General features: G+C 36.4%; 1 protein-coding gene across 2 annotated transcripts in view; it reads left to right on the plus strand.

The window, feature by feature from the left end:
- The first annotated feature begins 1,430 nt into the window (after positions 1-1,430).
- The window catches only part of ACSL6_5 (Long-chain-fatty-acid--CoA ligase 6), a 156,607-nt gene continuing 144,323 nt past the window's right edge, over positions 1,431-13,714 (plus strand). The window contains exons 1-7 of one of the 2 annotated variants that reach the window (XM_051212175.1): positions 1,431-1,670; positions 3,351-3,460; positions 4,769-4,865; positions 9,886-9,953; positions 9,989-10,093; positions 11,736-11,835; positions 12,372-12,541. In XM_051212175.1, coding sequence (XP_051072328.1) covers positions 1,664-1,670; positions 3,351-3,460; positions 4,769-4,865; positions 9,886-9,953; positions 9,989-10,093; positions 11,736-11,835; positions 12,372-12,541 — 657 coding nt within the window. In that variant the 5' untranslated portion in view covers positions 1,431-1,663. Of the gene's footprint in view, positions 1,671-3,350; positions 3,461-4,768; positions 4,866-7,110; positions 10,094-11,735; positions 11,836-12,371; positions 12,542-13,714 lie in introns of those variants that run through there. The other variant, XM_051212176.1, reaches the window with a different exon arrangement.

Below are 13,714 nucleotides of genomic sequence, written 5' to 3' on the forward strand. Positions count from 1 at the left end.
TTAATCCGTCTAAATGTCAAGCTGTTTACTTTAGCATGAGACATGAACGGAATATAAATACTATTTTGAGATCCCATAGTGCTTGTACCATCGGAGACTCTTTGTTAAACTCAGTGTCGAAGGTCAATTATCTTGGTGTCACCTCTCCCTCTGATCTGTCTTGGTCTTCCCACGTTTTATCGTTATCGAAGAAGGTTTTCCGTCTGACCTACTACATAAAGAGATTGCATGCTCTTGGAATTACTCGTCATTTACTCTTACAATTTGTCAATTCTTGCATATTACCTATTATTCTTTACTGTTCTCCATTATGCTTTCCCGGGCGTTTGAGAAAAGACTTTGCTGTATTGCGGAAAGTGCTGAAAGCAGTTAGCAAGATGTGTGGTGAATCTTTCGAGATCATAATTAATATGGTTGTGGATAGACATTTAAAATCATGCAAACTCCTGGCATGTGTTATTTTATCAGATACTAGCCATCCCCTTCACTCTTATCTTTCTCCTTGTACATTAAAATCCATGCACGCAAGGAAAAGTATAAAAGTTCTATAATACCTTACCTAGCAAATATACTCTGTGACGAACAGGTTGTTAGAATTTACCTAGTCAATAACTTACATTCTTAACATGTCTTTAATTTTTAAAAAGTTTGTACAGTTATTTTTTGGTTCTTTCTTTAATTTTATATATATATATATTTTTAAAACCTTTTTTAATTTCTTTTTGTATTTGCTACTGCCTTTTTGTTCGTTGTTCAGTAAGTAACTTGTTGAAATACCCTGTGCTGAGAATTCTATATTGTACCAAAATATAATATTGAATAAAGCCATTAATAATAATACTCTACCTTTACATCGAAAAGGAAAAGTTTGTGATATATATATTCATTTGTGGGAAACCGTTACAAACCCAAGGAATTGAAAATGCCACGGGTTTTTGGATTTCGACAACGCTTTAACCAGTAACACCTTCTAATATGAATCGTACCCACCAAGTGAAATCAAAATACAGAAGCGAGGAGGTTCGAAGATATATTTGATAGGCTATCAATGTATCGAGGATAGACTGACCTAGGCTGGCTAGCGATTGCAGGGGATGTTGAGCACGGCGTTCCCACTCGTGATCTAATGCGGATGCATGACCGAACCCCATTCAGCCAGGTGAGTCCATTAAAACTAATGTGGTCAGCATCCAATGTCGAAGACTTACAGAACTGTTTATTTTGGGGATCTTTTTACCGCTAAAGAATCATGAACGTGGCTTTCAGATCACCCCTTACTCTTCTGTAACCTAAGGAGAATAATTCCTGGCGATGGAGTAAGTGCCCACAACATTTGCCCTTTAATATCATATCCTTCTGCCTTGTAAGTCATTCCACGTGTCCCTAAAAATTTCACGCATGATATCAGGAAAAGAAGAGAAAAGAAGTTGTGGAATTTCTAAACGTTTGTCAGTGAAATCTCACTTTAACACCAAGAAACGAGGGCATGGAAAATGTTATGTTTGCACTTACTCGTCCAAAGCACATGGGTATTGATAATATTGGACAAAAGGCGCACAAACAACTGAGCCAATCAAAACGCAGTTCACCTCTCAAATTTGTTATTTAACTACCATCAGCTTGCAGTTAGTCTCCTCAGCCTGCAGTTGGTGTATACTGTGCGATGCCTGGTAGGTCCGGTTTGGAAGTTTGGCTGTTTAACATGAAAAATGTTGTGTTTCTCCATGTAAATATATAGGATTTCAGGCAAGACAGATATAGTACTCCTCTAAATGTTCCAAAGATTGTTCCATTTGAAATACTCAGAACTAGTTAGCTTGTAGTATTGTGCACAATTTTGCTTATTTTCAGTTTCGTACATTGACAAAGTGTTATAATGTTTGCGTTTCATGACACAACATATATATATATATATATATATATATATATATATAAGTTTAAAGGATAAAGTAATGAAGTCAAGTATAGGCGAGAAGTGGGTAATTCGACGATCACTAAGGTGTCACCTCACAGATCTTACGATTGACGAACTGCATTTTGTCATGTCTCATTATTTTCCCAGCATACGCCTATAAGCAAAAACGATTACTTTCATTTGTTCTGTCGCCTGAATTAACCAAATCTTAGCCACTGTCGCTTGTATATTCCTCGAATTGCTTCTATTTCCCCATTCTTATTTAATTGGGAGGTCTTGTTCTACGTTTCTCTCTGTCACTCGTCCATATATTTATGTCTACTTCCCGTATATATCGTTTACCGAGGAATAGATATATAGAGTGATGCTCCTTAGATCGGTTAAGTAGTAGAGAAGCGAAAAGTTGCTTCCAAAACATGCTAATTCTTGAATTTTGTGATACCACTGAGTTTACAACTTGTTTTGCTTAGTAACATTCTCTAAGAACTTTATTTGTCAATGTATATTTCAGATTGGTTTGTAATCTAGCATTTCCACAAATCGATCTTGGCAGTATAGTTATATATCTCGACTCATGTTTATTTCGTAGTTCATTCTTTGTTGCTAGGATCCCTAATGCTTTATGTTGTTCCTTTGAATCATAAATAATATAATCCACCCATTTTCATCTCATTCCTTAAATTCACATCCATCCGTCAGCTTTTTGCCTTCTCATGTCTCAATTAGGGGATCCTGTCAACGATGTTTCTGAGATCTATAGGTTTTGTGCCGACTGACAAATTGTCGTCTTTGACTGCTGCTCAGTTCTTTCTAACTATGAGGTTTGTCAAACAAAAATGATCTATTAAATCGTGTTGCTTTGTTTCGAACATATCATCCCCCTCGAATTGGTGGTTGATAAGATAAATGACTTTCTCTTGTAATTTATTGACTATGATGGTAAGATTTACTGGACGACAATTTCTCGACAGTCTTACCCAGTTTTACAAACAAAACTATTGGTGTCATTCTTTGAGCCTGAGCTACACTTTCACGAAGTTGAAGCAGCTAATTAAGCACGCCAATATATTAACTTGGGTCATAAAGTGTCAGCTGCTTTGGTAGGTGATAGGGAAGTCACTCAAACCATAGAAAATTACTGAAGTTTTTCTTCTAAGTTGCAAATCATATCGTTATTTGTGGAGCTTAACCGATCAATTAAAAACTCTAATGTCAGCATAGTGACACAATAGCCCAGACTACGGATTAAGTTCATAAATCTTATGAGATGTTCGTCAAATTTATCCCCAGTTTCCTTAGTGAATAGTAAACTAGAATAATTGCCTCTTAACGATTGGTCACATCGCTAGGTATCGTGAATATTATATAAATCATAATCTACAAATTACAGATGTTCCTAGTTATTTTCTGTTCTGTTTGTTTCTACTTTCGAAAGATAAACGGTCAACCTATCCAAATTCCTATGAAAAATATTTCCCATTAGATCGTTCAAGATCGTTTATTAGTGTGCATTTAAATCAGCAGTCAATAATATCCGATCCTAAAGTGAGTTGTTAATCACTCAAATAACCATTTTGTCCGTCGTTTTCTAGAAGTGTAGTGTTTAATGGACTCAAATATTCTATACTAAATAGTTATTTAGTGATTAATGTAAATAATACAGTACCGCTTTGAATTACTACATCTGATAACAACACATTACAAGCAATAAAATCAAAATCCCAGTTATCAACAATAATGAAAACCCCAAATCGACGAGTGAACATATCGAAAAAAGAATGTAATTAAGGATTAAGATAGACGAAATAGTATTAAGCGTGGTCTTTAGAAGGTATGAGTTGTTGTCTGATACAGAGACTGGTTTTAAACCGTGTCCGTACATGATTAATAGTTATTTCAGCATTATCAACAACCTAACATGCATATACTGTGGCAAGGTGACTGACATTTAATTACCTGAGATTCTAAATCTATTCCTTTTATCATGTTATTCAACTCAACTTGATCAGAGTGTCTTCAATTAGATGTATTTTTGAAAGGTATTATAGTCATCCTAATGTAGGTAGTGTCATTAAAAAGTATGGGAGGAAACGCTTTACTTCGAAAGTTTATTTACATACAGAAAATCTAGGGTATTTAGAGTATTTGGATCTCCTCAACAATGACTAGGTATTATTTAATGTAACGTTTATTAGCTCTAGAGTTCTTTGTTATATTGTTGCATCATTCTTTTGTTTTGTGATGAATTCACAATCTTCAGACAATTTTCATGAGATATCAGTTCTTATAATCATTCGACGACAAATGTCTACAAATCGTAGGTCGCATGATATAAAACCACTGAGTGGATGATTCGGAAGTGAAGTATAGCATTGGATAAAAATATGAAGTTGTTTTATTAGGGCATAAATCTTAGTCAGCTCAGTATAAACTGATTATCATTCTTTACTTATCGTTATATTAGCCACATCATATGTGGTAAATACATTAAAAATGCTTAAATTTCTCAATTTGATATACTATTATGTACATACCGATACGTGGTTAGCCTCATACACCATTATTTGCAGTTTTGGTTTGGGCAGCCAAGAAGTTCCATTAGGCTTCGCACTTAGTGTTGTTCATACCCAAGAACCTGGTAGACGAGTTAATTTAACTTCAGTCAATTAATTTTTCATTTACAAATAAGTGATTCGACAAGATTTTAATTCTCTCAATTTCATAAGAACTTTTAAGAAAAACGTTGGTACATATTAAATTGTGACCGAAGAATTTTCTTTCTGTTAATATCTTATTAATTGATTTCAAGAATTATTTCTCATATTTATTGACTGATTTGTTCGGTAATTTTAGACTGGTGCACGAAAATCTCCAATTTCTCAAAAGTTCACTGACGAATCTCGTGTACAAACAGTCAAAGATCTTTTTGAATATGGCTTAAATAATTCGAGTAAGTTCATCCATTCACACTAACTATTTGTTTATTGTTGTCTGTTCACGATAAACTTTGATTTGCGAAATAGATCTAGTTGAATAATCAACTGCTAAGTAGAACCTTGTTATTTGTTATTGTGTTTGTTGTTCTCGTTTATTTCAACTAGGTGGTTTACTTGTGAGCTTTTCATTTTCTTTCGACACAACATCACCAGCACTTAATCCTAGAAGAAGTGACTTTTTAGAATCGGTTCACAAACAGTCAACAGTTTATCGTAACTGTTTCCCATGCGGTTATTGTATTTTCCATCAGTTGATAGCTCAGATGAATTTCATCATTCCCAATAATTCGTGAATGGTTTGAGTGCAAAGTCTTCTAAAATTCCCCTGTTCCCTTTGTTGCTGCTAGTTGAAACTTGATGGGTTTATATGAGCGAATATATTTTGAAAAACGATCATTGTTTTTAGTATTGTGATGAATTTTTATACATGCTATCAAATGGTGCCTTAACTCATGGTAGTGTATTTATTGTAAGTTCTTACACTTTATTTGTTTGGTCCAATATATCTAGAGGTTGGAAAATGAAACGTCTTCCGAAATTCTGTGCTAAGTTGTGTCCCATGCTATTAGACAACGTAAACAAAATAAAATTAAAGCTTTAAACATTTTCTGTTGTATTAAGTGATGAAAATATATTTACATATATAAGATAGAAAAATCATGAAGTTAAACGGCAACTTGATTTGGAATTCCAATTATCTAGCACTTACTGTGCACGAGATATATGGTTAATAGCTTTGTATATTCGGAATACTCCACGAGTTCGAGATAGATCTCAACAAAAGGTTCCAAGCTTTAGAAGATCTCAAAGAAGAAGAAACTACTATGGAGGACAAATAGAAAAATATAAAAGAATCACTAGCTTCAACGTCTCAGGTGGTTCTGGCCCTTAAGAAGCATCATCATACGGAGTGGATCTCTATGGAAACCCTGGACATGATTCAAGAGAGGAAGAACAGGAAAACAGCAATTTCATACACATAGTTCCCTTTATTAAATTTAAAGAGAGCAAGAACAAAGGTTAGTGCAGAATAATATGAATTCATTTTATTTCGTTAGGTTCTCATCAGCTGCTAACAACCTAAAATGTTTGAAATTCAAAGTTATTATAGATATTGACATACTTATACAACAGAGGGCGATGAAGGATGAATATATGTAACATAATGTAGCAAAGATTTTGTTAGAGTTAGTGAGGTCATAAAATTTTGTTTCGAATATATAGAGTTTGGGAGGAAAGTTCCAGAAAATTGAGATAGTGATTAGAAATCATGGAATTAAAACACAGACGATTATGTAATGAACTGAAAATAGATTAATGTTAATAAAGAGAGATATGAATTGAAATTGGTCAGTTATGAATGATGTAATAAAATTCAGAAAGAGTTAGAATGACGTAATAAAAATAAAAAAAATAAAAGATGATGGGGTGAATGTTACCAGGGAAAGAAAGATTTATTACTGTTTCTTTGCCCTGGTAACATTCACCCCATCCCCTTTTATTTTTTTATTTTTATTACGTCATTCTAACTCTTTCTGAATTTTATTACATCATTCATAACTGACCAATTTCAATTCATATCTCTCTTTATTAACATTAATCTATTTTCAGTTCATTACATAATCGTCTGTGTTTTAATTCCATGATTTCTAATCACTATCTCAATTTTCTGGAACTTTCCCTCCCAAACTCTATATATTCGAAACAAAATTTTATGACCTCACTAACTCTAACAAAATCTTTGCTACATTATGTTACATATATTCATCCTTCATCGCCCTCTGTTGTATAAGTATGTCAATATCTATAATAACTTTGAATTTCAAACATTTTAGGTTGTTAGCAGCTGATGAGAACCTAACGAAATAAAATGAATTCATATTATTCTGCACTAACCTTTGTTCTTGCTCTCTTTAAAACAGCAATTATCAACAACCGAACAAGAACAGAAAAGTCAAAGCACAAGCTAAATACACGGAAGCAAACAAGCAAGTGAAGTAGATTATTAGAGCTGACAAGCAGAAATATGTGGGAGAGTGCCCCGAATGTCCTGATATTCCCGAGAGTGGGGTGGCCCGCCCTCCCCCTCGGAATACTCTCACACGGCCACGCGTATACAGCCTCTGCCAGGGAAGTCCTACTCACTGCCTTCTCGTGGCGGGGGTGTTGTTTACGAAAATGAGAGGACGAAAAGCGAATGTCCGGCGCCTTAACCGGATCCCAAACCAATGGTGCACATGGGCTCCAGTATAATGCGGGAACAAAAGGCGTATGAACCAATCGTTTGTCACCGACTACCATGGGACTGCATCTCCTTACGATGCTCCACTGCCTTGTGGGTTAGACCCCTAGGTCGAAGGCTCGGGGTGTGGCCCACTAAGAAAACCACCTGCTTCGGTCTGGGCACCCGGGCAGTATCACAGCCCACACACACACACAAATATGGTGTGGCGCATACATATTTGGTACCCTCTTGTACCAATATTTATGTGTTGAAATGAAAATAATGTGGAAGAGCCAGCAAGGACAGCGGCAAAAGCTGCAAGAGGAAATATGAAACAACTATGATACAATGAAGAAATGAGCACACACATGTAGTAAACCAGAGAGACTGGTCAATGACAAAGAAAGCAAGACAATCACTGAAATTCAAGAGGAGAGGAAGAGATGGGTGGAACATTTTGAGAAACTCTTGAATAGACGAGCCCCTCTGAATCCATCGAACATCAAAGTAGCACAAACAGACCTTCCTATATATATCACTTCACCAACGATCGAATAAATCAGGATGGCCATCAGAGAAATCAAGAGTAGGGAAGCAGCAGTACCTGACAATGTACCAGCTAAAGCATTGAAGTCAGTCATAGAAGTAACTGCAAAGATGCTCCCCGTTCTATTCAGGAAGATTCGGAAGAAAGAACGAGTGCCACCAACAGACTGGAAAGAACTGCACCTCATCAATATACCAAAGAAAGGAGGTCTGAGCAAATGTGAGAGCTGCAGAGGCATCACACTACTATCGGTACCAGGAGAAGTTTTCAGCAGAGAGTTACTGAGCCGGATAAAGGATTCAATAGACGTCCAACTTTGAGATCAACAGACCGGATTCCGTAAAGACCTGTCGTATACAGACAAAATCATCGCTGAACAATCGATTGAATGGAAACTTCCTTGACTATGAGAAGGCATTAGATAGCGTGGATAGGAGAAAGTTATGGAATCTTCCTCGACATTGGAGTGAGTAGGTGAAAAAATCATCAACATCGTCTGGAATTCATACGACGGACTACACTGCAAAATGGTCCATGGAGAACAGCTGACAGATGCATTCCAAGTGAGGACCAGTGTCAAACAAAGTGGCTTACTCTCATCCTTTCTGTTTCTTCTAGTGGAGACTTTCACATACCCGGACATCGTCATCGATGAATGAGGAGGATTCGATGCAGACGTAAAAGCACGGGTTGGTAAAGCAAAGCCAGTACTTCTATAATTGAGGAACATATGGAACTAAAAACACCTGTCAACCAATATCAAAATCACAATCTTCAATACGAACGTCATGACAGTTCTACTGTACGGGGCTGAAACTTCGAAAACTACCACAACCATCATCAAAAAGGTACAAGTATTTATAAGCAGTTGTCTACGCAAGATACTTAACATCCACTGACGAGATACTGTCAGCAACAGTTTTCTGTGGGAGAGGAAAAACTAGCTTCCAACTGAAAGAGAAATTAGGAAAAGTCGTTGGAAGTGGACAGGGCACACATTGAGGTAATCACCAAACTTGGAATGCTGAAGGGAAGCGGAAAAGTGGAAAACTGGAGAACACACTGTGTCGAGAATTGGGAGCAGACATGGAAAGTCAGTCAGTCAGCTACAACGTAGGACCAGGCACATATATGTATCGGCCCAAGTTGCCATACCTCATTAATACAACAAGATGGACACCGGATTCATAAAAGTAGTTAATTCAGAGGTGGTAATATATAAAAGAAAGATTGCAATAAGGATATAGTACAGGAAGGAAGAATTAGTTCGTAGAAAGAAAGATATGAAGCAATTTTAACCTCTTAGTTTAAGGGAAAACAGAGAGTGTATACACCGACGCCATTGTGATCGATTCTGAGCCATGTCACCAAGAGTTTCCAACCATTGGTTACGATTGTCATGGGAAACATGAATAGCAACTGGAAAGGATTGCACAGGACAGAGTTTGATGGAGAAATCTGGTGGGTGGCCTATGCTCCTCCATGTGGGGTAACAGGCCTAAGTAAGTAAGTATATTCTCAATACAAAGGAGTTGAATGTGACCAGATGGCGTGAAATGAAAATGTTATGCGTGTTCAAAATATATGACTAATAGGCATGATATACTCTTTATCGTAGCGGAATTAAGGTAGTATAAGTGCTTAACACCGCAGCGTTATACTGTAGGCATAAATCATTGTTTTATTCTAGACTAGTTTCAGTGTAAGCTTCTACAAGGTTTACTCACAAACTGAAATTTATTATTCTAATATATTTACAACGTCAAAATGCTTAACTTCTTTAAGATTTTACTCTGTATTTAGAGCAGTGAAATCCTATAATTTTTTCCTATTGAGGTTTCTGACTGTTTTTTATGTTCTTCACTAAGAAGGCAGGGAAGGACGTTATATACTTTTTCTGTTACGGAACTATAAAATCCCGAATGTTGTTTTATGGTGATTAAACAGTACTTTATTGCTTGAAATACTGTTTATTTTATGGTCGCCACTCAAAATGGGGATTATTTGTATTATCGTGAATTAGAACTGTTAACTCACGTGGTTTACTGGGTCAGCAGTTAATTTGTAATTTGTGAATTTTTTGTAGCATGTTATCATGTATTATGTTTACTGCACTTTTTGTGATCACAATAAAAAGCTTCGTAGATGCCACTTATCGATTTATTAGTTTTTAATGCTCTATTTGAAACTCCTTCAAATACAGGATCCAATCGGTGTCTGGGGAAACGGCCGTCTTTCAATGATCCATACTCGTGGCTAACTTATGATGAAGTAAATAGTCCCAACTGAAGTGTATATTTTTTCAGGTAGATGAGCGAATAAGGGCTATCGGGTCGGCGCTCTCAGAAATTGTGAAACTTAAACATGACTGTGAAAATTTTGTCGGGATTTATGCACCAAATTCACCAGAGGTAAGTCTGAAAGTTATTCTATTTTGAAATACACATTACTTTGTAAATTAATTAATCGTTGAAGTGTTTTCAGTGTCTGTACCAAATGGGATTTTACCAATGAGATATGGTATGTAATTCGTTTATTTATTTATTTATTTGAACACATAAACATTGGTAAAAGGGGACCGAATACATATGCCCCACACAAGTCAATTGATTTGTGTGTGGCCTGTGATACTGCCTGATGCCCAGACCGTGGTTGTGGAAAGTGAGATATCCGAATGGTGAGACCTTACTTCTCTATCACAAGTCCTACACATACGTTTCTTCATCGTTTTTCGTTACTTACGCTTGTTACTCCCAGTGGAGCGTAGACCGCCGACCGGAATTCTACGACCCACTGTGCCTTGGGCCTTCTTTTCCAGTTTTATCCAACTGTTCATCCTTCTCATGTCTGTCTCGATTTCTCGGCGTATTGTGTTCTTTGGCTTTCCTCTTTTCCTTTGGCCTTTAGGATTTCAAGTGGGGGCTTGCCTTGTGACTCAGTTGAGTGCTTTCCTCAACGTATGTCCTATCCACTTACAGCGCTTCTTCCTCCACTGGGATCTGGTTTGTTCTCTCCCATAGTAGGTTGTTGCTGACAGTGTTTGGTCAACGGATCCGAAGTATTTTGCGCAGACAATTGTCAATAAACACTTGTATCTTCTGGATGATGGCTTTCGTAGTTCTCCAAGTTTCTGCCCCATACAGTAGAACTGTCTCGACATTTGTATTGAAAATTCTGACTTTGGTGTTCATTGACAGTTGTTTTGAGTTCCAGATGTTCTTCAATTGTAGATATGTTTCCCTTGCTTTTCCGATCCGCCCCTTCACATTTGCATCAGATCCGCCGTTTTCATCAATGATGCTGCCCAGATATGTGAAGGTTTTTACATCCTCCAAAGCTTCTCCGTCAATTGTGATTTGATTGGTTCATGTTGTGTTCTATCGGCGAATCTTGCTTTTCCCTTTATGTATGTTGAGACCTACTGCTGCTACACTGGTCTTCTTCTGCATTTGTTGTTGCGTGTGCGATAGAAGAGCCAGATCATTTGCGAAGTCCTACTCTTCAATTTTGTTAGTTATGACAACTGCTGCTTATAAACTTAAATGGTAAATCATATTTAGGTTAATGTACGGGAACCTGTCTTTTTCTACCTCTTTTTTAACCGATGATATTCTAATTTTTGGTGTGGTATGATAGAAGTTAGTAAGGAATTCGTACCCAGAACCATAGTCTTGGTATCCAAAAGAAGTTTGTAATACCTCTATCTTCTTCTTGGCTAAAGAAAACCTCATAGATGATTTAGTAATTATTTCTCATTTTTGCTTCTATTCACCTTCATCTTTTTTTGTTACTCGCATACTCTAATAGATTATTCACACACATCACTGTTCAGTTTGATAAGTAATTAAAGGTGCGAGACGTCAATGCTGAGGGTCTAAACCTCCCCTCACCTTACTCAGGCTCCACCTATCTCATAAACAAGTATGTTTGTTGAAGAAAAAAACTGTTACGCAACAATTCATATATTTGCGTTATTCTATTTTATACTTATTCAATTATAATTATTACTAGTTGCACAGCTCATTAAACCCAACTATTTCTTCTACTATCCAGTGGGTTATTATGCAGCATGCATGTGCAGCATATTCTTATACCATAGTACCTTTGTATCCAACTCTCGGTGATGAAGCTTTGCAACATATTCTATCGCAAAGTGAGTTTGTTTTTGATATCATTTCACTTATTTTCACATTTTCTTTAGTATAGTATATTTTACTAAATAATTTGTCTGCATGTGACAACTGCATCTCTGTGCTAATGTGGTATGGCAACTGGGACTAATGTACGTGCATACGAAGTTCTACGTTGTTACTGACTGACTGACTGACTGACTGTGTTTTACATTAAACGTATCACATGATTAGTACAACAGTTAATAGAATTTCAGTGAAATTCGATATTTATCCATTGTGTTTATGAAGGTATCTGTTTTAACTGGGTTCCATACATTTTTGTGACTGTTTTCATTGTTGCTGGTAGCATCCAGAAATAAAAAACCGAATATATGATAAATTATTTCAAGTAAATATGTTAGTTTTACGAGGGTGTAATACATTATCCTTAACAAAATGATACTTTTTCAAATTACCTTACGGTAACAGATTTTCAATTGAAAATGTTGTAGTCAAGCTAAGAAAGATATAAACAATCATAAATTTTTAATCAATGCTTATTCTACTTAAATTTTAGCGAAAATGAACTGTGTGCTGTGTGCTTCAGGACGTGAAGCTCTTCATTTAATGGACAAATTTGAATCTTCCCTTGGAATTTTAATCATTATTGCAAATGATTCTAAATTTGAAGAAGTTAAATCTCGTTATAGTTCGAAAGTTTCAATTTACTTGTTTGAAGAATTAATGGTAATTAGTGCTTACTTGCCAATACATTTTTTAATCGTGCGAAAGGAAAGAATTTTCCAGATTAGTTAGTTACGAAATGGTGATATCTTCCATTGAACTATACATCTCTTATCATTTGCCTGACTTTCTACACTCCATCCATTATGTATTTTTGCTTAATTACTTACGCCCGTCACCCCTCGTGAAGAAGCATAGGCCTCCCACCTATAACCATTTTGTCGAAGGCACGTAAATTTACAAACCTCTCATCATTCTCGTTCTTCTCTCCCAGTTACTCCATGTGGTCCTATGATATCTTTATACCCAGTGTTGTGCATTCTGACTTTGGCGTTTAGGTCTCCAATTACGATGGTCAGGTTATTTCCTGGGCACTTCCCTACGATCGACTGCAGCTTCTCATAAAACGCCACCATATTCATTGCTATCATTGGTGGATGCACAGCACTGGATAACATTCATTATGATCCCTTTCTTTGTTTTGAGGGATGCTTTGATGATACTGAGTCCATGAGATTCCCATCCTACAAGTGCTTTCCGTGCCTTATTAGACAACACCAGTGCAACGGTCGGGAGTTTTTGGGTGCATACATGTAATTATAAACCTCACCGTATTCTTGACTCATCATGACAGAGTGAAACTATATGTCAGTCTTTATTGCGACCCGTGATATGAAATGTAATATTCAATAATCTTTTGTCTAAAGTAATATGCTCACCACGTAGCCTGGAATTCCTGTATCTGCTCCGGGGTATTGAGTAGAAGTCTAGATCACCCACCTCTGAGGAGTCTTGTACTGAGATGAAATAGCTTTTCATTACTCCATGGTCTTCAATGGTTGTCAACCTTAAGTCAATTTTTGACCTAAACTATATACTATCTAAACAAATTTCATAGATCTCTCTTAAGGTATTGTTTATTGCGGCTGGTATCATTAACATAGGACACGACACAGTTGTGTTTCATTCCGAATGTTCACACTTCATATTAATATGGTGAGGGGAGACCTACAACAACAAAAAATCGGAGTGAATTTTCAACCATCAAAAATAGTGGGAAACATATGGGAAAGAACGAAATTTGCCAGAACAGTTAGTTATGAAACAGGGATATATTCCATTGGGTTATAAAATCCCCACTTTCTGATTTTCTAAGTTCCACACTAATATAGACCA

Source organism: Schistosoma haematobium, chromosome ZW, assembly GCF_000699445.3.
Source record: "Schistosoma haematobium chromosome ZW, whole genome shotgun sequence".
Taxonomy (NCBI): domain Eukaryota; kingdom Metazoa; phylum Platyhelminthes; class Trematoda; order Strigeidida; family Schistosomatidae; genus Schistosoma; species Schistosoma haematobium.